Raw genomic sequence first — 27,364 nt, 5'->3', positions numbered from 1 at the left:
TCTGCCCCCAAGCCTCCCACAGCTGCCACCACTACCCAGGCGGTCTGTGCCAGGATGGCGGGAAGTAGGGTACAGCAGGAGCCCCCATAAGAACCCACCCTAGGTTTGGGATGAGGAGGGGGACCCTGGGAAGGGCAGAGAGGTGGCCAAGCTGGTCACAGCTGGTACTGAGTGAGTCCAGAATGAACCAGATAGCTGGGGAGGGCCTGGGGGCGAGGGGTGGCCAGACGTGAGAGGCTAGAGACCAGCCCCAGGAGCTGGTGACATCTTGAAGGCATCAAAGAGCCTTGGAGATTCCTGTCTTGGGGTCCAGGGTCCTGAAATTTGTTGGTGGATGCAGGTGCAGTGAGCAGAGGTCAGAAGGCGGAGTGAGGACTGTCAGAAGTCAGGCGGGTGGGAAATGATGGTGCCCCAGGCCGGAGCAGGAGCTGGGGGCCCGGAAGGACGGGGTCTGGGAGCGCTGGGCCCCTGGGTTATGGGACGTGACAAAGGAGAGGGCAGGAGGCATCAGGTAGGATGGTACCAGGGGGAGCTGGAGTGCCGGTGGGAGGGGAGCTGGCAGCAGACCTTTGCTGTGGGGGCGGAGGGTGTGGCCACAGCCCACAGCCTCCCAACCCAGGCTGTTGGCGGACCCGGACTTCCACCTCCGGCCTCTCCATCCCGGCAGCATTCACGTGGCAAGGGCACTGGGGCGAGGAGCAAGGTAGGGGCGCTGCCTGACCAAGGCACAAACCTTGGGGCTTCGGAGTCAGGCAGAGCAACGGTCCCGTACTGGCCATGTGACCATGGGCGAGTCGCTTAACCTCTCTGGCCCTCTGCTTCCTCCCTTTCAAGGCCCCTGAGGAGGCCCGGGGGGCCGTGTCCCCATGTGCCCGGCACAGTGGCCAGCACCCTCCCCATCATCACTGCTCCTCGGCAGACCTGGAGGGGTGGGCAGGCACAGCCCCAACGCCAGCGGCCCCTCCAGCTGCCACTGTACTGTAAAATGGACATTTGCTGTGAGCGCAGGGACGTGGGCTGGTGGGGGACTCAGACACCCCCAGTCACATGCATTCCCTACTAGCCTGTCGGGCAGGGTGGAATGGCATTCGCACACTCGGCAGCCTGGACGGCACTACCAACACCTCCAGAGTCCGCGCAGGTGGCCACGACTCTCGGGGGCCTGCACCCATGGGACACTCAGACCCAGCGCTCAGTAGGGCCCTCAGCCAGCCCCAGGCTGGACGCTGGTCAGCAGCCGGCTGCTCCCGGCGGGACCCACCCCGGGCCGGGCCGGGCAGCCCTGCGCCGGGCACCTTACGTAGGCATTAGCTCATTAACCCTCCTAGACCGGCAGAGACCAATCTTGTCCATTTCACAGGTGGGGATGCAGTCTTGAGAGGACAAGCCCCTTGTCGAGACCTGGCAAGTCACAGAGATGCCAGCCCGGGTGGGGGGACTGCCCAGCTCTGGGCATAACTCCTGGGCTCCACCCTGAGCGCAGACCCGCCCGCTGCTAGGCCCCCTGCTGAGCCCCCTTTCCTTCATGCTCTGGATGCTGATTTATGGAAAGTAGTGGAGCAAGTGACCGCCTTGGGCTGGACATTATCTCTGGTAGCCTGGCAGGCCTCTGTTGGCAGTGTGACCTTGAGCAGGCCCTCCTCCTCCAACGTCCAATCAGGATCTAGGCCAGGAGTGTTTCCCTGGGACCTCGGGGTGGGGGTGGGGCTCCCCTCCAGGGGCTTCCAGGCTGGTGGGCGGAGTCCGAAACAGGTGAATAAACCAGGGAAGGTTTGGGGCCACCGGCCTGCAGAAGGGCTGGCTGCCCGATGCCTCAGACCCCAGGGAGGACTTTCAGGGCTTGGACTTGTGCCGAGTCCCGTGGGGGCAAGGGGCAGGGTGAGGCGCTGGGGCGGTTGCTCCCTCTTCTTCAGTTTCCCCAAAATATGTGGAAGAGCCAGCCATCCCTGGAACAGAGCAGGGGACCAGAGGCCTTGGGGTGGGGGGTGCCAGGTCCCCTAGAATCTCACCCAGCCAGCTTCCAGGGAGCCCAGAGCACAGAAGGGCGGCTGCAGCTTCTCAATGCTTGGGATGTCTCTGTGGCGGCCCCCAGCAGACACCAAATAGGCAGGTGCCTTAAAAGTGCCATCCAGGCAGGGGGACATGGCCGGATGGCGGCCAAGGGCATCACGAGGGTAGGAAGGAGTGCGTGGGCTTGTGACTTCTGGCTTTTTGGAAGTCCTTCCTGCTCCTTTCTGGATGGATTCTCTGTTGGGGTCCAATGGACAAGGGTTCTAGAAGACGCTGCGTGCGGGATTGGGTGGTCAGACATGGCATCGTGTCTTCCAGCTGGAGGTCGAGGGGCCAGGAGAGGAGGCGGCGCTGCTTGGGGGAGGTTCAGGTACCTGAGAGGCATTTGTGAACTTCCAGGCACCCCGGGCATGTGCCTATTGAGAGACCAATGCCTGGAGGGCAGGAAGAGGGGCGTATTCTTGCCACGTCTCCTGCCTCAGTTTCCCCACCACAGCCTGGCGAACAGGTGTGGGGCTGCTCTCTCTGAGCCCCGCTCTCCTGAGAAGTTCCAAGGCCTGTCTCTTCCTGAGTCCAGGCGGCCCTTCTGCCGTCACTCGCTCCAGGGGCTCCAGCCAGCCAGCGGCCATGACCGGGAAGGAGGAAGGCCTTACTGGGGAAGCGTGCGAGCAGGATGCTGTAGGGGCCCATGGCGGGGTGGAGACCTGGGACCCTCTAGTGGGATGCCGTCTGGGATGGTCACGTCCCCTTCCTCCCACCATGGTCTGGGGGACCAGAGCAGAGGAGGAGCGGGGACCCTGTCTTGGGAAACTCAGACTCGGCATGAAAAGCCAGTTGCCCCTGCTGTCTTGGGACTGAGGCATTTCTGGGACATGGGGCTTTCCAGGTAAAAATGGGGACAGTTCCAGACAAACCCGGATGGCTGGTCACTCTCCCTTTATGGGTCCCTGGAGGCCAGACTCACGCTGGAACTTGGGCTAGAGGAAGGGAGGAAAGATGCGGGGGTGGGGCAAGCAGCATGGGGATGGGAACGACAAGGTCATGGCCCCCCCCCCAGCCCCCTCGAAAGACGCTTTGCCCCAACTTCCGCACTCGGGAAGGAACAACAGCTTCAAAGGAGGGGTGTCCATCCAGGGAGGCCAGAGGGGAAGTGGCCAGCAGTTGGTGGTCTGGCTTGGCAAGGGCCTCCAAGGGGGGAGTGGGAGGGCCCACGAGGGACCCTGCGTCCCACCTTGCAGCCAGGAGCAGTGCAGAGCTCGGCGTGTGCAAGGGGAGTGCTCGTGCGTCCCAAGACCCCAGGCCTCTGCCTTCCTTCCACCTGACCCTGGGGTTCCTGGATCACTTGGAAGAGCCCCCACGAGCCAGCCCAGCCTCCCCCGGGGGAAACGTGGCCATGCTTCGATCCCGCAAACCCACCCACAGCGGGAATCAGAACTCCGGAGACCCAGCCTTGGGCAAGGCCCAGCCCCTGCCCGCAGCCCTCCCCGGAGCCTGCTCACAGACCCGCTCCGGCCCAGTCCTTGGGCCCTGCCAGTCCGGCCCCTCATGTGACGCTGGGAAAGGGACTCGGCCCTCTAAGACCCTAAAGCAGGCGGCCTCTGGGACGGAGCTGGCTAGCCGAGGCCAGGCCCGATGCCCGCAGCGGCCCGGGTGCACCCTGTGCGGCTCTGACCCCGAGGACCGCCCTGGCGGAGGCTGAGGTCCGGCCCCCTCCCCCACGCCGGACCGGCCGCCTGCGGCCACAGCACAGACGCGGCTGCGGGCGTGCGGGCGCCCCTGCTGGCCGAGGCCTGAAACTGCACCTCGGCAGCCGAGATCCACCGTGCGGGGCGGGGGCCGGGTCCTTTCCCGTCCTGGCCAAAACGCCGCGGGCACCGCTGACAAGGGGACACTCGAGGGGAGCCTCGGGCAGTCATACAAGTAAGAATCACCGTCGGCCCTCGTCGACCCACGTTTGAAGTGGGGCTCATCCCGACCCACTTCAAACCTCCAGCTCAGACCACAGCCCCAGACCACGCTCTCCGGCCCTGCTCTCCCTCCAGAAGCCCCCACCTGGCCGCTGCGGGCGGCCCATGCTGCAGGTGCCATCCTGCCCCGTCTGTCAGGACAGCCTGTCAGCTCCTCCTCCCTGGGGTGGGCGGCATCCCACCCCCACCTCCGCGGTCCCCTCCCCTGGCTGGGACTGCAGAAGCACACCCCCCGCCGCGGGCCTGCGGGCCACCCCCCCAGTCCCATCGGCCAGAGGCTCCTTCGGGAAGAACCCAAGGGAAGCTCAGAACTCTGCGGGGGCTCCGTTGCACGCCGAGCGTGACCGCCCGCTCCCAGTCATGTAATTTGCCCACCACACCTAGTGGGCGGTACCTGCCCCCTCACGCATACACACATGCGCGCACATGCGCACACACTCGTACACACCCGCGTACACGCACATGCATGTATATGCACACTCGTGTGTGCACACGCTTGTGCACGTGTCTGCATGTGTGTTCGTACGCATGTGCACACGCCCACACACGTATGTGCAGGTGCACACGTGTGCACACGTATACACACAAGCACACGTGTGTGCTCTCAGGTTCACTATAGTGCCAGCCACACCAGGGCAGTCACACCTGTGAGCTGGGTACCGCCAGTGCCTGGCACAGAGCCCAGCACACGCTGGCACTCAACACAAGCCGGTGGGCCTGTGCCTCCCCTCCCAGCCCTCTGGGGCTCCCCCAGGCCTTACAGCAGCTGTGAGACCCTCCGCCATCTGGCCTCACCACCCCAGAACTAGCTCTTGGCCCGTATACATTTGCCCTCACCCCGTCAGGGGTTCTCAGCTTTCGAAACGCTGCCAGCTTGGGCTCACCCCTCCGCCTGGCAGGCTCCTCCCGCACCCAGCCCGTCTTGCCTTATCCTGAAGCCTCCGATGAGGCGTCACCCCCTAACCCCGCCCCTGATTCCTCCAGTGGGCCTGGATTAGCCTCAACGGGGCAGAATTGTCTGCCTGCTTGGGCTGGCGGGGAGCCTGGGATCTCCCCAGGGCTGCAGCCGGCCCTGGGGAAGGGCAGAGCGTGTGTTGAGTGGCTAAGTGAGTGGGCCAGGCTACTCTGGGGAAGGAAGAGCGTGTCGGGGGTTCTAGAGTTCGGGGTTCTGCTGGTCATACGGCCCCAAGAGCAGATTTCCCACACTCGGGACCAGGAAGCTCCCCGCCCACACGGAGCCTGTTCAAGACAAACACTCAGGCGAGAGCCCATTACTTCTGCTCCAACCAGTTCCAAGCCCTCCAAAGGCCCTGCTGGACGCAGGAGGAAGGGAGAGGTGAGTAACTCACTCCTTCCTGCCCACCCCACGTGGCCCTCTGCCTCCCCCACCTGCCCTGGGGCACACCGGAGACTCCCTCCTCCCTCCCTCTCCTACCACTTTACCCCCAACTCTTGCCCAGAGAACCCAGAAGGAGCCAGGTGATGTCCCCATCTCCCGGCCCAGTCTATGGCAGAGAGCCAGGTCGGAGTTCACAGGCCCTGGGAGGCTGGAGCCTCCTGGGGACAGTCCCATCCCCCACTCCGCCCCCCACGGAGCACAGACCCACCTGAACTCCAGTCCTCCCAGGGGTCCTGAATCTCAGACATCACACACGCCTCTTCCCCAGGCCAGCCTTTCCGCGCAGTTCTTCTGAGAAACCCGTGCTGGTCCACCCGCCCCGGCTCTGGGCTTTCAGCACAACTCCTGAGGTCAGCCGAGCAATTTGGTCCCCCCTCCCAGCTGTCCCTGGGTACTGGCAGGAGGGCTCCACCTGTCCAGGCCCCTGGTACCCTAAGTTAACACAGGCTGAGGGGTGTTTGGCTTTGACATTTGGGCCTGTGGCCTGGCTCTGGGGGCAGAGCCACAGTGTCCTGGACCGGCGTCGGGTTCCTTATCAGAGAAACTGTGCTCCTGAGGACACCAGCAGGGCATCTGGGTAGCTGTACGCACCCCGGTCCCCCACCCCCAAGTCCCACTGAGGGGCTGCTTGAAGCCAGGGGCGCCTGCATTCCGTGGGTCTCTGGTGGCCCCGGCCAAGGGGGTAGAGTGGCAGCTGTGTGATATGAGGAACTGGGGAGAGGTCTCTGTCCCTCCAGGAGAGACCCTGGAGCTGTTTCTGGAAATGCTCCTGTCCCCTGCCTCACCTCTGAGTCTCTGTGCGGACCTTAGGGAGGCAGCAGGCCAGACACTGAGCCCTACCCTTCCGCTCCCCTCTCCCTTCCTTCCGTCCACCCTTCTCCCCTCCTATCCTTTCCAGCCCCTGTCCTCAGTCCCTCTGCCCCATCCTCCTCCCAGCCCTGCCCACCCCTTCTAGAAGTCAGAGTCCCAACCTCCCCATCAACCTGGGAGAAAAGCTGCAGGGGGAGTGGGGGGGAGCTAGACTCTCAGGGTGTGCTGGGCCAGAGTCCCAGGTCACCCTAAGGAAGCCGGTGTTCCAGGTCACCCCAGGAAGGCTGGAGTCTCAGGTCACCCAGAGAGTGTGGGTTAGCAACGGAAGGGCCAGGCCGGAGCTCTCCCCGGGAGGGCTCCCCACTGAACCAGGGCCCTAGGGCAAGGAAGGTGCTGGCACTCACAACGGCGAGGGCATCCCCTGACTGTGCCCTTTGCTGCATGAGCCCCTGAGCCGCCAGCCAGGTGCCCCTGACCCGAGGCGCTCAGCCTCTACCCACCTCCCCGAGCCTTCCCGAACCAGGATGGGGGGGTGCCTGAGGCAGCAGCAGGGCTTTCCTCTTGCTGTCACCCGCCCCCACCTCCACCCCTGGACCCCAGGCTCTGAAGGCCTCCCTGGGGCTCAGCTGTGCAATCCCGTGTTCACTCAGTAAAACTCGGGAGGCTTCCATGAAGCCACAAAATCTGGTTTCTGCTGGTTGCAGGCTGGAGGCCAGGCAGAGCTGCCCTGCCCTAGGGGCCTGGAAGGCCCAGCTGTGGCCCCGACTCCATCCTCAGGCCACTCCGAAGCCCCCTTGGGCTCCGGCTGGAGGACTGGGCGAGGGGGTTAAGCTGCTCCATGGGGGTGCGGGGACGTGGTGGCCTGAGGAGTCTCCCACCCAATAACAGGGACCCCAAATCCATCAGCCCACGCCCGCGGGAGGCACCTACCTGAACTGGAGTTCATTTGGCCATCTGGGCCTCTAAGACGGGCTTCCCTCCTAAAATGGGGCGCTGGTGCCTTCCCGTGTAAGGGGGGGGCGGAGCCTGGCCCACCCTCGCAGGCAGGGTCTGCGTCCGGTTCCACGGGAGCAGTGCCCCCACAGACCCGGAGCTGTCCCTGGCGGAGGGGGAGGGCCGCCTGCCATGTTCTCCAAAGGTCACACGGCAGGTGGCTGGAAGCCCAGTTCAGGGTCCTGCAGCACTGGCCTCTCCCGCAGGCCCTCTCGCCGCCGACAGGCCGGGCGCTGCCCGCCTCCCGCCCTGTGACTCAGAGCCCTTGCCTAGCACAGCACGACTTTTGGACCCTGCCCGCTGTGCCGGTCTCCTGCTCAGATCCGTCCGGGCTCTCCCACCGCACCTGCCCGGGATGCGGGGAGCCAGAGCCGCTGGGGGCCAGGGCCAGCGTTCCAGCAGGATGGGCTCCCTGGGCTGTCCCCAGGTCATCATACTCACCTACGTGCTGGTCGCCCTGGAGCTCACCTGCCTTTTCATGCGGTTCTCCATCATGCCAGTGAGTACCCCCCACCCCGGGCGGCCAGCCACCCGCACACCCCATCAGCCCTCTCTTCCTCCATCCGTGCAATGGCAGGAGCTGGGAGTGGGGGCCCAGGGCTGTCCAGGCCCTTCACTGGGGAACCCGGGGACTGTGCCTCCTGGGCTCTCCATCAGCACTTTCTGGGCTCTGGTGCAGGGCAGCCCCAGGGAGGGGCCACAGAGAGCCACCCCCACGGCCACGCAGCCCTTGTGGGGACAGCGCCCCTCCCCGTGGCTGACCTGGCCCTGTCCCTCCCGCCCCGCCCGGGGCCGTTGCCCTATCGATCCTGTCCCAGCAGCTGCACGGCTCCCGCCCATCCTGGCTCAGGCCTCTCAGCTTGGGTCTCCTCGGCAGGGAGCCTTCCCTCCCAACACCTGCCCAGACCCTGGAACCTCTTCCCTTCCACCCAGGTCGTGCTGGGTCAGTCCTCCTGCAGGTTGCCCACGCCCCACTTCCTGTCCCACAATATAAAGTTATTTCTGTCTCCCCGACCGGGGGTGAGGGCGGGGCTGGCCCCATCTCTTCCCCAGCTGCCTCCCCTGTCTGGAACTCTGCCCAGTAAGCGTAGGCGGTTGGCTACTTGGCCATGGTCAGCGCTCGGTGCCCACCCACCGCTGTCCATAGAGTCCACCTTTGCTTGCCAGCTGGTTCCGTCCACAGACCCCCCGTGGGGCTGGCCCGGGTCCCCCCTCCCCGGGCAGCAGCACCCAGGGGGCTTTGGATGTCCCCAAGGGCCTTTCCCATCTGGTCCGTGTGCAGCCATAGCACAGCCACCGGCCACTTTTTAAAGTTCCCGGCGGGGGTGGGGGGCAGCGCCTGGGTGGCTCAGTGGGTTAAGCCTCTGCCTTCGGCTCAGGTCATGATCTCAGGGTCCTGGGGTCGAGCCCACATCAGGCTTTGCTCAACGGGGAGCCGGCTTCCTCCTCTCTCTCTGCCTGCCTCTCTGCCTGCTTGTGATCTCTGTCAAATAAATAAGTAAAATCTTAAAAGAAATAAATAAAAAATAAAAATAAACAGATAAAAATAAAACAAATGAAGTTCCCCAAGGGATTCACATGATCAGGTTGTGCCCGGGGATCGAGCGGGAGGGGGCCCTGCCTCTGTTGCCGGGAGCTCCCAGACCAAGGGTGCGCCCCAACTCCCAAGGCCTGACTCCCTTCCATAGCAGCCATGTGGGTTGGCCAGATGCCTCACTGTCCTGTCGTCTGAAATGGGTCACAACATCCCTCCCTAGGAGGGTTGGTGTGGGGAGCGACGTGTGGACAGTTAAAGGCACAGAACAAGGGTGGAACATTCCTTTCTGCAGATGCTACCCGACCACCTACCAAGTGCGTCCTGTTCTCAGGACCTGGAATACAGCAGACATGGACTCCACGATGCTTAGACAGTGCTATGCAGGAGAGAAGGCGTGCTGCAGGGGCTGGGAGGGCCCACAGACTGGGACAGGAAAGCCTCCCCCAGAGGGCAGGCTTAAAGAAAACAGAGCAAACCTGGGTGATGCAAAGGCCCTGGGGCAGTGAGAACAGCGCAGCTAGAGAGAAGTGACCCGAGAGGAGATGGAGATAAGGCCCCAGGAAGGCTGCCAGGACACCAGGAGGTTGCTGGCCATGGAGAAGGCAGGAAGCTGCTGGCTTTAAGGTCTGTCATGAAGGCTGAACCCAGGAGCTGCAAATGGATTGGATGTGACTGTGCAAGCAAGAGGGGTGGTCAGGGATGACACCGAGGATTCGGACCTGAACCCTTGCAGGGGCGGAAGCATGAACCATGGAGCAGAGGAGCTGGTCCTTGCGGTGGGAGGGGAGGACAAGGCAGGTGTGAGTGCGAGAAGGTGGGCTACAGTTGGGCGGGGGAAAGCGTGGACTCACTAGGGGAATGTGGGATGATGGTGCAGTCAGGGGCACCAACAGGAGAAACCCGACCGAGAGCAGGGCTTCAGGCTTCCCCAGTGGGGCTCAGCGGCACCCCCAAGCCCTACCCCCCACCCCATGCCAGGAGCAGGGGAATTTCAGCTGCACTGGGGAGAGGAGTGTGCACCCAAGAAACAAAGCAGGCGGAGGGATGCCCTTGACTGAGCTTAGGGAAAGTACAGGGTGCAGGGTCAGGGATGAGGGGTATTGGTGTCCTGAGGTTGCCGTTGGCCATCTCACAGTCTGGAGGCCACAAGTCTGAATCCCCAGGGTCTCAGGCCTCCTTCTGAAGCCCACAGAAGAGGCAGGATGGTCCTTCCTGCCTCTTTCAGCTTCTGCTGGTCCCAGCCCCTCCCCAAATATGCCAGTATCTGCCCGTCTGTCCTCTGGCGCGGCTGTCCTGATGGGCGTGTCTGTGTCCAAAATTCCCCTCTGTGTAAAGACACCAGACCCACCCTAATGAACTCACTTGAACTTGGTTCCCTCTGCAAAGACGGTATCTCCAACTACGGACCCCAGGAAACAATCTGGGGGCTTCTGCGGGGGGGGAGTTACCGGGTGAAGGGTATTGAGGAGGGCACACGCTGGGATGAGCACCGGGTGTTATGCTAAACCAGAGATCCGCTGAAGACCACGTCGCCAACGGTTATGCACCGTACGGGGGGCTAACCGGACATGAAAAAAGACTCTGTCTCCAAATAAGGTCACATTCCGAGTACTGAGATTTAGGACTTTGGGGGGGACCCAATTCAACCCATTACAGGTGGGATCACTGGAGGGAGGGGCCAGGAACTCAGAGGCCAGGATGCAGATATTGAAGTCCCAGGATTAGAGCGTGCTGACCCTCCCATTCCCTGGAGAGACACCGGTCACGGCCTTCCCCTCCCCAGGTGGGCGCCAGCAGACCCCAGGAGCCCCCAAGAGCAGGCATGGGTCCTGCTGGGAAATGGGTGACCGTCCGGAGGCCATCAGGGTATTTGGGGAGCATCTCTTGCTGGCCCCGGAAGATGCCACAGTCCACCAGGCAGCCTCGGATGGGTCAGGTGCGCCTGCCGCAGGGAAGGAGGGCCAGCCACCACCCTCACTGAGCACAGGGCCCTCAAGCTGGACCCAGAGGCCCCAGTGAGCTCCTCGCTATGGGCAGCTGAGTTCCAGGCCCAGGGGCCCCTCACGGGCACACCACAGCCTGGTCAGAGCCAGAGGGCAGGCCTCCCTCCCCTCCAGTTCAGGGCTACCTCCCCCACTCCCCACCCACTGCGCACCCTGGACCCCCTGACCCTTCCCGCGCCCTTCCTGTGTTTGCAGTACCTGACCCGGCAGCTGGGCCTGGATTCCATGGCCTTTGGCTACCTGCAGACGGCCTTTGGCGTGCTTCAGCTTCTGGCCGGGCCCGTGTTTGGCAGGTACCAAGGGGAGGGATGGGCAGGGTCACCCCTCAGAGGTCACAGGCTGGGTCATGCCAGCTTCCCAGACCTGAGCATGGGCGTACCCTGGCGACGGCAGCCCCTGCTGGGGGGGGGGGGGGGGGGGAGGGGGGCTGCCGAGCACAGTCCCCTCGCAGGCGGGGGGACACCCCTGTACCCCTCCACCTCCATATCCACCAATCCTGGTGGCAGCCAGAGAGAGGATTGTTCTAGCAAGACTGGTGGCTGCAAACATCCAGCCCACTAAGCTGGGGATTCCACCAGCAAATCTTCAGGACCCCTGGGCCCCCACCAGCCTCAGGGCAGTGGGGGGGGGGGGCTGTTGGTCTTGGGTTCAGGTCAGGGCAGCACACATCCTTCCACAAACCCTGAGGAGGCCAGATCAGCGAGGCAGGATCTTCAGGATGACTGTGCAGGAAACGGGCTCCAGAGGCGGGAAAGCCAGCGAGCAGGGGCTCTGGAGGGTTTCTTGGGGATGCGGGGGGCAGGAGGAGAAAGGGCTGGAGCCTGGGAGACATGGGTTGGTTTGTTTGTTTGTTTTTAAAGATTTTAGTTATTTATTTGAGAGAGAGAGAGTAGGAGCAGGGGGAGGGGCAGAGGGAGAAGCAGGCTCCGCACTAACCTGGGCCTGACCCAGGTGGGTCCAGGGGATCCTGGGATCATGACCTGAGCGAAAGGCAGATCCTTAACCCTCTGAGCCCCCCAGGTGCCCCTGGGAGACATTTACTGTACAACAAGCAGGCCCGTGCTCCACTGGGGCCCCACAAGTTTTTCTCAAGGGGAGTGGAAATGCCCAGCTGGGCCGGACACCCCCAGGTCATGGCAAGGAGCCCAGCAGAAGCTGGGGCAAGCTGAGGCCCTCCGCGTGGGGGCCCTCCCCCAACCATCCCACACCCAGGTCTCCCTCCTTGGCCATGAGGGGGTCCCTGTGGCCTAGAGACCCGGCAGCCCCACGGGGTGGGTGTTGGGGGGAGAGGACAGATGACCCTGCCTGGTATCTGTAGGGCTCATGGCTGGGGCCCCCAGGTTCGCGGACCAGCATGGGGCGAGGGCGGCGTTCACGCTCAGCTTCCTGGCGTCCTCTGCCTTTTACCTGCTCCTGGCGGCCGCCTGCAGCCCGGCCCTGCCCGGCGTGGCCTTGCTCTATGCCTTGCCCTTGCCTGCCGCCCTCATGCACGGGCTGCCAGGTAGGGCACCTGCGGGAGGACTGCGGGAGGGGAGGTGCGGGCACGTGGGGCGGGGGAGCCTGGGTCCAGGGTGCCCCCTGAGGAAGGTTGGGGGTGGCCAGAGCCAGAGGGCAGGACAGAGGTCACCCTCTGGATGCCAGTCTGGGCCTGAGAGTAGGACTGGGGTGGAGGGAGTCAGGTGTGACACGGGGATGTGGCCTGGGGAGCAGGTGGGGGAGGGGAAGGGCCGTGGCCTGGGCCACAAGGGCCTCTGAGACGGGGCCACCCGGCTCAGCACCCCCCACTCCACCCCCAGCCGCTCAGATGGTCATCGCGGACCTGTCTGCGCCCGAGGAGCGGCCGGCAGCCCTGGGCCGACTGGGCCTGTGCTTCGGGGTCGGCATGATCTCCGGCTCGCTGCTCGGCGGGACCCTGAGCGCCGCGTGCGGGTGAGTGGCCGCGGCGGGAACCCGGCCGGGAGCGGGGGTGCGGGTCAGGACAGCGGAGACCAGGCCTCGGTCTCCCCATCTGCAAGCCCAGCCTCCTGGCCCAGGTGAAGGGAGAGCCGGCCTGCCCCACGCGGTGGGCGGGGTAAGTGGGTGGGCTGGGAGGGGCGGTGGGCGGGGTTAGTGGGTGGGCGGGGCCGGGAGCGCCCCAGGGGGTCCCAGCGGGGGGGGGGGGGGAGGCGTGGCCCTCAGGGTCCGGACCTAGAGAAACCCGAGGGCAGGCCCTGGAGGCGGTGTCCCGGCCTGACCCGTGGACACATTGTGGTCCGGGGGACGGGGTGGGGCGGTCGCTGGGGGCAACCGGACCCAGTTTCCGGAGGTTTAGGAACAGCGCGGAGCCGTGTCTGTCCCAGCGGCCCCAGAGCGCGACCGGGAGTGCGCCTTACTGAACCGTGGACCGGAGACACCTTGCCCTGGAGAGGCCCCGCCGGGCTAGGGAGGGGCACCTCATTTCCGCCGCTGGGAGACCAGTGCCCCACCCTGTTCCTCCTACCCCGCCCCCAGCGCCCCAACACCCACTCAAAATCGGTTTCTTCATAGGATTGGACCTTGCCCCTTGCCTTCATTCAGACCCAAGTCTTGGCTTTCGGTCTGGAAGGGGGGTGCCCAGCTGTAGGGGGGGCCTGTGCCAGCTGGTGACCCATCCGCCCTGTGCCGGCCTGGGGAGCCCGCCTGGGACGTCACTGGGGGCGGGGCCTTGCCGGCATCCGAATCACACACGCACACGCACTCATACACACGCTCATACACGAAGCCCACACTCATCCGTGAATCTCACACACACACACGCTCATACAGGAGTCACACACACTCATCCACAAATCACACACACACTCATCCGTGACACACTCATACGTGAATCTCACATACACACTTACACAAATCAACAGTCATACGAATCACACACACGCGCTCATACATGAATCACACACTCATCCTCAAATCACACACACTCATCTGAGTCACACTCATCCACGAGTCGCACACTCATGCAAATCACACACACACACACACACAAGCAAGTGCGCGCACGCAGCCTCCTCTGCTGACCCCAGGCCTTCCGACCCTGATGACCCTCTGCGAGGGACCCCAGGGGCAGTAGATGCAGCCGGGTGACGGCTGATCCCTGGGGACTGGGGAACAGGAGGCGAGGGTGGCCCTGTTACGCCAGCTGCTGGTGCGGAGGGAGGTCTCTGTCCCCACCCCCAGCATTCTCATCAGCGCCTGTGCAGGTCTGTCTTCCCTGGGCTCCTCCAGCGGAGGCTGGAGTGGGGCGGGCGGGGCTCCGTCTATCAGGTTCCTCGCCCAGTGTTTACTGAGCCTGCTAAGTGCCCTGGGGTTCCAGGTTCCAGATATGGTGGGGAGCAGTACAGGTCAAGTCCTCAGATGAAGGGAAAATGACACGTATTTCTCTAATGCTGGCGTGAGCCCCATGGGATAAAAAGTAACAGCAAGATTGAGGGCTGGTGGACAGGTGGTCGCAAAGACCTCCCACTAAGGAGGGACGGGGAAGGCAGGAGGATGTCTGGGGAAGCAAAGACCCAGCAGATACAAAGGCCCTGAGGTCGGGGGAGTGATGAGGCTGGTGTGGCTAGAGTGGGGCAGCAGGGAGGGGACGGAGGGGAGGTGCGTGGGGGCCGTGGAGCCCTGGGCAGGTGTGAGCAGGGGAGGGGTGTGACCCGGCTACTGTGTGAATGTGGGAGTGAGACCTCTGCAGGGAGACCCGCCAGGTAGCTCCTGGCCCAGTCCAGACAGGAGAGGGCAGGGTCTGCCTTGGTTTTGTCCATGGGTGGGAGGCAGGTGTGAACTGAGGGCCTGGGACCCGGCCTGGGCGAGCCGTGTCCTCATGTGGGTGGTGTTCAAGCCCTAGGAACTGGTTCAGGTCGAACCCCGAGCCCCGAGCCCTGATGTGGTACTTCACGTGAGAGGAGGCACAGTGAGGACATGAAGGGAAGGAGATCCGGGAGAACATTCCAGAAGCCAAGGGGCACGTGGGTCCCAGAGGGGAGAGCCCCACCTCGCTGACGGGATGGCAGTGACCACGGTTCTGCCTGCACATGAGCGGCTGGGGTGGTGGGAGCAAGAGAAAGAGGGCGTCAGTCTCCCCAGGAAGGTTGGGGGCACGTGAGTGGGCCTGGGTGTGAAGAGGGCACAGAAGAGGGAGAGGCAGGGCAGCGGGGAGCCCCCGTGCGGCCCCACCTGGACGCTGAACAGCCCAGACACTGCGGGCCACCGGGCCCCTCCAGTCACCGGGACAGGCACTCTCACCTGTGAGCCGGGCCGACCGGCCTGCATGGCCCCGCGGTGTGCGGGCTGTCCGGAGCCTCCCCCCGCCAGCCGCCCCTGCATCCCCTCGTGCCGTCGCTTTCTTTTCCCTCCATCCCAGCTACTGGCCCAGAGGACACCACTCACTGTCCTTTCATCGAGCAGCCCCCAGGATGGCCCGCACGCCCGCCCTTACCTTCCAGAACAATCCATCGCTTCCCTGCCTTCTTCCGTCCCAAGATAGAAGGTGCTCTATAGCCCCTACATTTCCCTGGAGGGGTGGGAAAGCCCGAGGTCCCCGGGGGAGTGAGTCTTCCCCATGGAGCTCCAGGAGCCTGTCCAAGGCCCAGGGGAAGTGGGCTCCAGGATCCCAGTGCCCCGTGGCAGGGGCCAGTGCCCTGTCTGCCTGTCCTCCTGGGGCAAGGGCCACATTGTGTCTTCTTCCTTCCCTTACCTCCGTGGAAACCAAGGCACAATGTGAGGGCTCCCTGGCCTCCACCTTCCCGCCCACTGCACTTCCCGTGACCCCTCCCCCAAAAGTCCTCAGCCATGCCCCCCACCTCCTGAGAGCAGGGGGCAGAGAGAGGAAGTGGCCTTGGCAGCCTCCAGGTGTGGGAGGGGCACTGGTTTAACTGGTTTGGGCTCAGGCTGGAGCTCCCTCCCACTGGGAGGCCGGGCTCCCGCAGAGGGCCCAGGCTCTGAGTCACTTAGCAGGTGCGGAAGGACGGAAGCTCTGTGATTCATGGCCCAGAGTCAGGTCCCCAGGGAGGGGGTCCGGGGATTCCTGGAAAGGGGAGCCACCTGCCAAAGGAACACTGTTGACGGTGGGGGGGGCCCAGGTCTGACGGTGGGACTCAGAGCGGGTAGCCCCCCGCTCACTGAGTCCCAGAGGCTGCCGCACACAGTCTTGGGTATGGGGGGCTCTGTGCCCTGCAGGGCCTCAGGATTTGGACAGACGCCCCTGAGGACAGCAGTTCGCGGAGACCGAGAAGCATGCTGGGGCGGCCCCCAGCTACAGACCCTGGAGGTCAAGCCAGCGGACGCCCCTCAGGGTCACCTGGCAGCCCTCCTGGGCCTGGTGGGCCCTCGGTGACTCAGAGGGGATTTATGACACCCCTTATCTCCCTGAGGACTTGGGAGGTTATCTCGACCTCGGGTCTGACTGCGGAATGGGAAGCCCTTATCCTGCTGACAGAGGGTTTCCGCCCCAGTGACATGGTGACACCACTGTTTCCCCTGGAAGTTAATGAGTAAGCGCCTGCCCTGAATGACTGCGACGGGAGGGACGCCTGGGTCAGCCCAGCGGCCTGCTCCACTTCGTGCTCGCGACGGCTCACCGAGGCTCTCCCTACAGTGGTGGGGGGGTGGATAGGGACCCAGCAGGAGGACCCTGGGTGTCCCAGGCACAGGGCAGTGCACAGACAGGGCCCAGCTGGCCAAAAGCTCAGCTCAGATCTGAGAGGCGAGGGAGAAGTCTGCTGTTGAAGGAGGCTCTGGCAGGGACAGTGTTCCAGGCAGAGGGAAAGCATGTGCAAGGGCCCTGGGGCAGGAAGGAGCTCAGGACCTGCTTGGAGGCCGGCGTGGTTGGAAGTGGGGGGGACCAGGTGCTTGGGGAGCATGGAGGGCTGGAAGGGTCAGGCCAGGCAGGGCTTCCTGGCCTTTTTTCTGGGACCTGGAAGGCAGAGGGAGGCTGAATCAGGAGCAGCCCCACAGGGCTTCCATGCTCAGACAGTGTTCTAGCTACGGTATCCAAGGACTGGGTAGGGTAGGGTGACTTCTGCGCCCTAGCCCCAGGCTAGACTCTGGTGACCTTCGCAGCCAGGTGTCATGGGAGGCTGGGTCCGGCAGACCGCAGCCTGTCCTCCAGGTTCGAGAGGAGAGTCCTGAGCCCCCTGGGGCCAGGGGAGCCTCAGAGCAGAGCGAGGGCACCGTGGCTTCATGAGTGCTGTCACCTTGTGGCCGGACGGGGTGGGGGAGGGGAGCAAATGCACATCATCCCCGCAGGGTGGGCAGACGGCCTGGCCCCCCCGCCCTCCTGATGATGTCGCGTTGGCAAATGACAGGCCCCTGGGCCGAGGAGGAAAGGCGGGCCCTCTGCGGCCCCTGGGAACCTGGTACCGGACAGCGTGTCTAGGGAGGCCAGCACCCAGGGAGTCCAGCCCCCATTTGCATCTGAGGAGAGCAGGTCACCCAGCAAGGTCGCCACAGAGAAGGGTAAAAGGACAGAGACTCGGGTGCCCAGAGTCCTGTCCAGAACCCCTTCCTGGCCTCCATCCCTCCGGCCTCCTGTTGGTCCACTCAACCGAAAACAGAAGGGGTGGGCGGACACAGACGCGGGAGCGTCGCGGGCCGCCGTGGTGGGCCGCCGTGGTTGGCACTCGGTCTCTAACTGGGCTCCAGTAAGCCAACAGCAGCTCTGTGGGATCCTGTGCAAAGGAGGCCAGAGGCCCCCCCACAGGGGAGTTGACTCTGCCCCATGCTTGGGGGCGCACTGACCAGATGGGCCCTGGAGAGGGGCGCCAAGCTGTGTCCTGGAGGACAGAGCAGCGCCCAGTGGGGGCACCAGGCCAGAGAGTCCCAGGCCGAGGCGACGGCCCTCCGTGCGAGGGCGGGGGGCTGGTGAGCTGGCCACCGCATCTGTTCCCCTTGCCTTCTGCTCACCCTCTGGCATTTGTCCTGGGGGAGTTGGAGGGGGCTGGTGGGAGAAGGACACCCCCACGTCCCCTGGGAAGCTGCACCCTCCCACTCCCTCCGGGGCCCCCAGATTCCCTGTGCTCCCTTCAGTTTACCAGCCCTCACGCTACGGGGTGGGTCAGATGCCCCAAGGAGGGGCCTGGCTCCTTGCCACCACCCAGCCCTCGCTTGTCACCAGCCTCCCAAAATAGCCATCGAAGTGGACGCCCCTGCTCCTGCGAATTTCCGGGGCATCTGGCGAAGAAAGCAGGTTCTGTCCCTGCCCGCCAGGCCCTGAGCAGTGACGCGAAAGTCCTGAAGAAAGAGCCTTCTCTCTGCGGCCAGCCGTCAGGGCCAGGGTGTCCCTGCCCACGTCACAGATCAGTCCCTGCCAGCCCTGGCCCTCCCCAGGCAGCTGAGCGCAGGCCTCTGACCCTTTGACCTGTCGGTCAGTGGAAATGCCCGTTCGTTGGGAAGCCTGGTGGTCAGGAGGCCCGGATATCCACCATCCTGGGCAGTGGGGGTCGGCGAGGGGTGGGGAGGGAGGGGACAGAGATGGGACAGTAGGGGAGGGGAGGGTCGGAGACTTCCAGCCCTACTGCCGACCACCTGTGTGAGCCTGGGCAGTGCAGGCTAGCGATGGGGGGGCTGCCCCCCACTAGCCCCCCTGATCCCATGTGGGACAGGGCCTGTCCTGCCTATGTCTCCTATAGGAGCTCTGTGTGTGCATGTGTGTGCACATGTAGGAGCTGTGCTGGGGAGGGGCAGGGCAAGTCCTTTCTTTGCACTCCGTGGAGGGCCAAGGGCACCTTGCATCTATGCCCTGAGGTCACTAACAGGCGACGCTGCTGAGGTTGGGTTAGGACTCGGTGCCTGGGAACAGCTCACACGTGTGTCCCATGGTCTGAGGTTCCCTGGGGTCTTGGCATAGGGTCCTCCCAGGTGCACTTGTCCTTGGGGCCAGACTGGCCCTCTAACGGAGCAGGCCCCTCTCAGAGGACGAGGTGCCCGTGGGCAGAGTGCCAGGGGCTCGTGGAGAAAGGCGCTTGCAGGATGCGCAGGAGTTTCCTCCGCAGCTAAGGGGACGGGCTTTGAGGCCGTGCGCCCGTCTGGCAGGTCAGAGTGGGGCCTGGCTCTGTAAGAAGCTTCCATTCCCTCCCATCTCCCCCTGCACCCCCAGGAGCGGCCCAGGTCGGCCTCCGGAAGAAATGGTAATGATCGGAAGGGCCCGTGTTGTCAGGTGACATTGGCTGCCCGGCCACCTGGCCCTTCCAGGGGAGTCAGGGGTTGAGTTTCCACGCGGTGACTCACGGTGGGGAGGGACTTTCTCTGACACAGAAGCTGAGGGGCCCGCCGGAGTCTGGGCCCCCGGTGGCGGTCCGGGAAGGCAGGCGGGACAGTGTCCTGAGCGCGGCATCTGACGCCCTTCCCTAGCCCGGCGTGCCCGCCCTGCAGGAAGATGGGGCGCTGTAGCCGGGGCTCCTGAGGACTACAGAGCAGGAGGGGAAGGAGGCCTGACGGGGCTGTGTGGGAGTCCCCGGGTGGAGCCAACCCAGGCCTCTGCACCCCTACGCCTCGGCCTCCCATGCACACCCTGTCCTGGTGTTCCGACCCGGGCCACGTAGTTCCCCATCAGCCCAAAGGGCCAGACACGTGGCCCTCAAAGGAACTGCCGAGACGTCCCCCACCCCAGGAGGCCTTCCAGTCCCACCAGAGGGACGAGATCTGATCTGGGGACAGGGACCTCAGTTTGCTCCTCTGTCAAATGGGAAGGACCCGTGACCGGCCCACTTCTGCGGGGCCGTGCATGGCTCCTCCACATGGGAAGACCAGGCTGGGGCTGAGTCCGGGGCCCCCAAATGTGGGATGCCCTGCCCTGGCTGGGAGCGGAGGGGGCACATGCACGCACACCCACACATGTGCCCCAAGCCCGTCCTCGAGGGGCCTTCCTAACCTTCGGCAGTCTGGGAGTTGACCGTCTCCTGGGAGACTCCGTCCCGGCCCTCCAGGGCTCAGGTCCCCAGCTCCCACCACCAACCCCCCAGACCCAGGGATGCCAGAGGCTGCCGCTGTCACGTGAGCATCAGGCAGGGTGACAGCTTCATCTGCTCCTTCGTCCCGTTGTGGGAGATCCCACACCCAGAGACCCCTGACCTGTGTGACCACTACTCTCACCCCCAGGCTTCAATGTCCGGCCTCCGTGGCTCTCGTGGCCAACCTCGTGGCAGCCGTCCTCAGCTTCACCTGCATCCCCATCAGCACTAAAGGGGTTGGTGCCCATGCTCCGGCGGCCCCACCAGGTGAGCCCCGCCAGGTACACCGTGCCGGATGCCAGGTCGCTCCGAGGCATGAGCCCCTGCCTCACCAGCCAGCGCCCCAGGCCTCCCCTCAGGGAGAGCTGGCCAAGACCAGGACACACCAAAGCGTCCGCAGTGGCTTCCTGCCCGCCGAGCCCAGAACACGCTCCAAGCAATAGGCACGCGGGGCAGGGTTAGAATTTAGGGCCACTTGCACCCTCTTTCCCTCCCTGAGCCGCTCTGCAGCCGGGCATCTCCTGGCTGCCAGCACCATTGGGGCTGAGCTGGGGGCGGTCTCGGGGGAGGAAAGCATGGGGTGCTCAGAGAGGCCGCGGCTGGAGGCAGGGGGGGATGTTAGGGGAGGCCCAGGGAGGACAGGAGGGACCACGGGGAGGGGTGAGCCAGGATCCTGAGTCACACAGAGGCAGGTGCCCTGTGGCGCAGGTTCTGGGGTAACGCCGAGGTGGGAGGCAGAGTGGTGCCAGTGAGGGTACGTGGGGCCTCCTGGGGCCACAAGGGAAGGTCAGGGCTCCACAGAGGGGCCAGCAGAGGACCCCACGCCTTGGTGCCCAGTGACTGAGAGGTCAGGAGGGAGGACATGCCAGCGAGGGGACAGAGAAAGAGGCAAATCCAGACAGACCCCCAGGAAAGCCGGACGGGGGCGGGGGGACCAGGTCGGGGAGCTGGGGAGCGGGCCACCGCACGGTCCGAGCGGCCTCTCGGGGTCCCCCAGGCAGACCTGAAGCCGGCGTGTTTGACCTGAAGGCCATCAGCCGCCTGCTGCTGCGGCCCGGTGTCCTGCCCGTGTTCCTCATCAAGGTGGTGTCCGGCTTCCCCTCCGGTGAGTCCCAGAGCCTGGTGCCCACACTTCCTCTGCCTGGTGTCCCGTGCTCCGCGCCCTCCCTGTGCCGTCACCCGTCATGTGGGGCCCGGAGAGGGAGAGGGCCCCTGGTTAGGCCGAATGGCTGCTCGGGTGAGGAGGGGAAGAGCGGGAAACAGACCCCCAACTGCCACTCAGTCCTCAGTGTCCCGCCTGTGTTTTCCGAGCCCCACTCTGGGGTCTTCTAACTGGGGGGCAGCACAGAGACCAACTTAAGGAGGTGTCATGCTGGTGCCCCCAGGAAGTTCTTGCCCTTGCGAAAGTGAAGGTCCTGGGGTTGGGTCTGTAGGGGTAAATGCGGAGGCAGGGGCTGCCCGCCCCGGCCCTCACCGGCTGTCCCAGATCCCGATCGGCTCTTTGGGGTCACAGCGATGGGACCGGAGTGGCTGACTTCACTCAAAGGGGTCTCTGGGGGCCACCAGTGGGTCCAGGGTCACAGCCTCCCACATTGTCAGTCCTGGGGCCCCCCACCTCCCAGCGGCCCTCATGCAGGATGCCCCAGACTCTAGCCAGCCTGGCCACAGGGAAGCTTCGGACCTTCCTGGGCACCGTCTGCGTTGGTCTCTGGGGCCGCCCTTCCCCAGCCACGGACCCGTGAAATCCCTGGGAGCGCCGTCAGTCGCTGTGGCCGGACCAGGTCCCCAGCCCATTGGCAGGGGAGGTGGGCCCTGTGGCCAGGAGCTTGGGGACGACCAGGTGGCCCCTCCTCCCCCTCCCAGGACTCTTCATGGTCATGTTCTCCATCATCTCCATGGACTTCTTCCAGCTGGACGCCGCGGAGGCCGGCTACCTCATGTCCTTCTTTGGGGTTCTCCAGATGGTAAGCATCTGTCAGTGCTCAGGGCGTGCCTTGGGAGGGTCAGGGGTCTTCGGAGGCGATGGACCTCACAGCCTGCCTGCCTCAGTGTCCCTGCGGCACTAACAGTGAACTGACAGGGGCTGCCGTCCCGCCTCGTGGGTGAGGCATGTGGCGAGGCCGCCCGCCCACAAGCAGGCATGTCCCCCAAGCTCTCAGAGTCTCCGACTCCTCATCCGTCCAGTGAGGGGAGCACGGTGACTCATGGGGTGGTGACGTGGCCAAGCCCTCAGAACAGGCCGGCCACCTCGGGAAGCCCCGCCGGTGACAGTCACTCTCTGTCCTTGTGAGATGCCCCGAGCCTGGCAGCTGCTCACCAGGAGATGCCCGAGACACGTGTCCAGGTGGGACAGGTGTCCAGTGCTCCAGCCCCACGCCCCAGCCGCCCCTGGGCACCGGCACCAGGCCCTGGGGTGGTGGGGACAGGTGGCGACGTGCTGCCGCCATCCCGGACGGCGGCCCAACAGCTGGAGTGCGGACGGGGCTATTCTGGGACCGTCTGGGGAGAAGGCAGTCCTGGACCGCTCCGGAAGCCCGTGACATTCTCGGCACCCCCAGGCCATCTGCTCCCCGGCCCTGGGCCCAGCACTGCTCTGGCCCCCAGGCTGAAACAGCAGCTCCTGGGCGGTTCTGCACGGCAGGCGGGGAGGGCCGGCCTGGGGGGACACACGCCACCAATATGGACTAAACAGTGACAGCACAGCCAGAGTTGGGGTTCCCTGGAGCCCGGTTCTGAACGGCTACCCCCGGGAGGCCAGGCTGGCATGTCAGCTAAAGCCAGCAGACCCCCTGAGATCCTCAGCGGGCGGGGGGTGGACAGACTGGGGGCCTGTGGCTGGGTCAGGGGCAAGGGGCATGGTGGTGACCCCGCCTGGGACTGCAAGGATGGTGGCCGGCCCCTGGGGGTAGCCGGGGCCCCAGCCCCTTCTAGAGGCTCTGTGGGCAGAGGTGGGGTTTGTGTTTCCAGAGAGAAGCCCAAACCCCCATTGTCCCGCACCTCCCTGTCCCCAGGCCCCCAGGGCAGGAGGGCCGCCCCACCACAGGCTTCGCCTGGCCCCGCAGCTGGGCTCCCGCCTGCTGCCCCCCCGCAAAACCACTTCCTGCCCCACTGTGAAGTGACCCCGAAGGGACCACAGCACCCCCCCCGCTTCCCAGGTGTGGGGGTGCCGCTAGGGTTGGGGGCTGGGGGACAGCGCCAGCCCAGATGGCCCTAACGTGAGGGGGCGGCATCTCCACCCCTGGGATTTGCCGCCCTCAGTCCGTCGCAGACTCTCCCGAGAGAGGTGTGCCAGCTGTGCCTTCACCTACACCCCAGGCCGTTTCGCCACGTCATACGGGGACGGGAGGGATGGAGATAAGCCCCCAGCCGCCTACCCATCCGATGTGTCAGGGCGACCAGCACCTCGCAGGAGAATAGGGTCCTCAGAAGGGCAGAGGTGCGACTTTAGATGGGGCGGTTGGTGTGGGCTGGGAGGGCTGCAGGTGCAAAGGGCCTGGGGTTGGGGAGCTCACCTGCTGCTGAGCAGGCTGAGGCTGAGGGCTCGCCTCTGAGGCCGTGACGCGGGTGGGCAGTGTGCAGGGCAGGAAGGATCTGAATTTACTCAGACTGGGGTGGGGCTGCAGACAGAGTCCGTGCAGAGGCTGGACAAGGTCTTACGGGGTCCCCCAGCTCTGGGTGCTCTCAGAGAGGGATGCATGGAACGTGGGGGCTTCAGGAGGCCTGCGTTAGGGCTGGGGGAGGTGCGAGCTGACGGGCCTGTTTGTTAACTCCTGGGTCCGTGTAGTAACCTGCGAGGCGTGGAGTTCAGGGCTGTTTAGGTGAACAGGGAAACTGAGGCACAACACCACCGCTCCAGGGTTTGGGTCTGGGTGTGTCCGAATGGGGAGGGGCCAGACTCGCCCTCTGAGCTGCTGAGAGCCCCCAGCTGTGTGGCACCAAATGACCTGCCCAGGAGACCTTCCTCTACAAAAACAAGCAAACAAAGAAATCTGAGGAAGCAAGTCTGAAAGTGGGATTTTTTTTAAAGGACATTTATGGTTCTGCGTTAAAGCAGTCTTGTTAGAGTCTCCTTGAAGGGGACTGCTGGCCCTCTGAGTGCTGCATGAGCACACGGGGGCCTGGGGGGGGCCAGGCCAGCACCCCCTCCCCGGGGCCCTTGCTGCCACACACTGACTTTGAGACCCACTCTGCTACTCTGACCTGGTGGCTGCCAGAGCTGGGAGGGGACCCCAAGGGAGGTCCCCATCTGCGGGGGCACCCCCCCACCCGGTCCAGCCCCCTCCCACCACCGCCCCCTCCCCTGTCTCCCCAGGTCATTCAGGGCCTGGTCATCGGCCGGCTGAGCAGCTACTTCTCGGAGGGGGCCCTGCTCCGGGCCAGCGTGCTAGTCTCCGTGGTCGTGGGGCTGGCCATGGTGAGCATGTCCCTCTGGGCTGTCATACGGGGCCGGGAGGCGGGACAGAGATAAGCCCGCAGCCGCCTACACATCCGATGTGTCATGGGTGACCGGCACCTCGCAGGAGAATAGGTTGGGGTCCCGGGCCCATCCCCCAACCCTCTGCCCATGCCCAGGATGCAGTGAGCCCCTCCACCCCAACCCGGGGCCACCCTCCATGGGACGGCAGGGATGGGCCCTTCCACCCCGGCCCCCGGCGGCCCCCCGTCGCCATGGCCTCCCCACCCTGCCCCATGCCAGGCCCTGATGTCCAACGTCTTCCACTTCTGCCTCCTGATGCCTGGCCTGGTCTTCAGCCTGTGCGCCCTCAACGTGGTCACCGACAGCATGCTGACCAAGGCTGTCCCAGCGTCAGACACTGGTGAGAGCCACAGCCCCCGGAGCCAGGGAGGGGCAGGCCCTGGGGAGCCCCGGGCCCTCCTCTCTGGACAGCTTCCTGGGCCTTTTCAGAGCAGCTCCTCCAGTTCCAAGCTGGGTCTGCCCCGACCCAGTGAGTGCGGAGGGGCGCCAGCGGCCTGGGGTCTGAGGGGCTGGGGGTGGGACGGTGGCGGCTGCGGCGGGGCAGAACGTTGGCTCAGGTGCAAATTCACCACCTGGCTGGACCGGGCCTAGCTGATGGGAAGAGGGCTTCCTGGAGGTGGTGTTTGGCTTGGCTCTGGAGCGTGAGCAGGATTTCACGAAGCAGGAGGACAGCAAGACGGCATTCCCGGCACCCCCGGTGGGCAGAGGTGTGGAGGGACGTGTAGAACCAAAAGTCTCCTGCAGAGGCCCGTTAGGAAGGGGGCTCGGGGGGGTCAGGGAGCCAGGCGTCGTCAGCACAGGAAGGGGCCTGCCTGCGAGGCTGGAAGGAGGCAGGAGCCCGTCTTCTGTTCCCTCCCCGGCATCGGGGGAGGGGGTGTGCAGGTCTTTCACGAGTGAGTAAATGAAGGCTCACTGTTGGTCAAACCTAGGAAGCCCCCAGCTCCCCTCCCCCCACCCCGGGTAGGACACAGGTGTCCTCAGACAGGGACCCCAGTCCGCACTTTGCACCTAGCTCTCTTTCTTGAGGCCCGAATCTCCCATCCACACTCGGGCCCTGGGGCCTGACAGTGCTGTGGCTACTGCCCACCCCCTCCCTGCTCCTGGCAGGCATGGTCCAGGCCTGGGACAGGCCAAGTTCACGGGCTCCGGCAGCTGGTTGAGGGTGAAGGGTGAAGCAGCCCTCACTCCATCTACCTGTCTGTCTGAGAGGGACAGACTGAGGCCTAGAGGCCCAGATGGGAAGCAGGTGGCTGCTGGGCAAGACCTCTTCCCCAGGGTGGCCGGCCGGGCCTGGAGGGCATCCTGGAGTGGTGGGCTGGCACCCAGGAGAGGCCAGAAGGAGGCAGGGGAGCCAAGTGTGGAGAGATGGGGCCAGGGCCTGGCAGGGAGGAGGCCTGAGCACTCCCAAGCCGCTGGGGCCACACTGAGCCCGCCCAGTGGGAGCCCCAGGCCCCACCCCTCAGCTCAGAAGGAGCTGGGAGCCGGTTCTCAGCACCAGCCTGGGAACCCGAGACCACAGAGGGGGTGGTAATTGCTCCCCGGTGTCTACAGGGCATGTGGGCGATGGGAGAAGCCGCTCTTAAATCTCCCCCACGCCAGCCCCTGAGCCCAGGCGGGGCCTCACCAGGCAGCTCCCAGCCGGCCCAGCGGGGAGACGAGAGAAAGAGACAGACAGACATGGGGCTGTGAGCCCCAGGAGCCCGGGACCCTGTGGGCCATGTCACGTTGATGTCACCCACATGCACAGTGGCTTGCACAGGGCACAGCCGCAGGGAGGGGAGTGGTGATGGGGTGGGGGGCATCTGGTAGCGGGGGACTCAGGCAGCGAGGTGAGCCTGGGAAGTGGGTGGGGAGAGGAAGGTGGGTGGGGGAGGCACTCATCCGTCCACATGAGGGGGTGGGGGCTGTGGGGTGATCCTGGGGGGTGTCAGCCTGCCCGGGACCCCAGCCCCACGCCCAGCCTTCCCGGTTCCCGGTCCCGCTGGGATGCCATCGCCCTGGCAGGTCTAGGAGGGCAGGGCCTGGCCTGTGGCCTGTGGCTCCACTCCCAGGCTTCTCGGGGGCTCTGGAACTTTCTGGGCCATGACGCAGGCTCGGCCCCACCTCTGGGTGGTCCGAAAGGAGCAGACCCACAGGTCTGGGTGGAGGGAGCCAGGGGAGCAGGGGCAGGACCGGGTTGGGGGTGTGGAACAGGGGAGACCTCGGCCATGTCCCGGGAGGGGGTGGCCAGAGCAGTGGTGCCGAGGGACCTGGCCAAACCTGACTTGCCCCCTGCCCTCGCCCCTTAGGGACCATGCTGGGCCTCTGCGCCTCCGTGCAGCCCCTGACTCGCACCCTGGGGCCCACCGTGGGCGGTCTCCTGTACCGCAGCTTTGGGGTCCCCATCTTTGGCCACGTGCAGTTCGCCACCAATGTCCTTGTCCTCCTGGTGCTCTGGAGACAGCCTCTGCCCCAGAAGACGGACAAAGTCTGGTGACCACAGTCCCCGAGCACAGACTGGAAATAAACCCTTCATGCAGCCTAATTTCCGCAAAGTCCCACAGGGCAGTGGGGGTGAGCGCCACAGGGATGGAGAGGCTGGAGAGCTTCCTGGAGGAGGGGCCAGTCACAGAGCCCCAGGGCTCCTGACCTTGTGCGGTGGGCCCTGCCCCTGGAGGGCATTGCCTTCCGGTTAGAAGTCTGCCCCCACCCCCCCGCCCTGCCACCCCCACCCGGACAGCACCGCACTCGGCGCCTGGAGCTCGCGGCCCACCCCCAGTCCTCTGCCACTGGGCCTCAGGGCTAAGCACGCCGCTGGCTGCCGCTGCCCGCCGCTGCCCGGTCGCCCTTGTCAGTCACCCCACGTGAACGGAAACTGCTTGTTTTCGAAGAAGAGGAGTTCGAGGCTTGGAAAGAGGTCTAGCCCGCACTCCCTGGTGGGGCGCCTGGTGGGTGGAGCCAGGCAGCAAGTCATGAGAGCTGGGGAGCCCCGTCCCTCCTCCTTCACCTCCCCCCACCCCACCCCCCCGCCCCCCCGCTCTGGGGAGAGGGGCACTAGGCAGGGGAGGCCAGCATGACCAGTCCAGAGAGAACAATCCAGTAGCGGGGGCAGGCGACCCTGAAACCATGAAGGTCACCCCCCCTTGCCCCGCACACAGGCTGCCTGGAAAACTGGTTGTTACAACTCGGGACCCCCAACCCCAGAATTCCGCGGTCCCGACCAGAGGGTTTG

The 27,364-nt window shown here is 65.0% G+C and overlaps 1 protein-coding gene across 1 annotated transcript; it reads left to right on the top strand.

The window, feature by feature from the left end:
* Window positions 1-7,495: 7,495 nt before the first annotated feature.
* Window positions 7,496-26,671, top strand: SLC22A18 (solute carrier family 22 member 18). Its single transcript, XM_032879754.1, has 10 exons — window positions 7,496-7,678; window positions 10,915-11,012; window positions 12,060-12,220; window positions 12,516-12,648; window positions 19,825-19,943; window positions 20,674-20,781; window positions 21,540-21,640; window positions 23,989-24,090; window positions 24,373-24,493; window positions 26,442-26,671. Exons 1-10 carry the CDS (start codon window positions 7,535-7,537, stop codon window positions 26,627-26,629), a joined length of 1,275 nt encoding a protein of 424 aa, XP_032735645.1. The 5' UTR covers window positions 7,496-7,534; the 3' UTR covers window positions 26,630-26,671.
* Window positions 26,672-27,364: the final 693 nt, after the last annotated feature.

The sequence above is a fragment of the Lontra canadensis genome, unplaced genomic scaffold, assembly GCF_010015895.1.
Source record: "Lontra canadensis isolate GAN:19392208 unplaced genomic scaffold, GSC_riverotter_1.0 scaffold66, whole genome shotgun sequence".
NCBI classification, from domain to species: domain Eukaryota; kingdom Metazoa; phylum Chordata; class Mammalia; order Carnivora; family Mustelidae; genus Lontra; species Lontra canadensis.
This window is presented reverse-complemented; position numbering and strand designations above follow the sequence as displayed.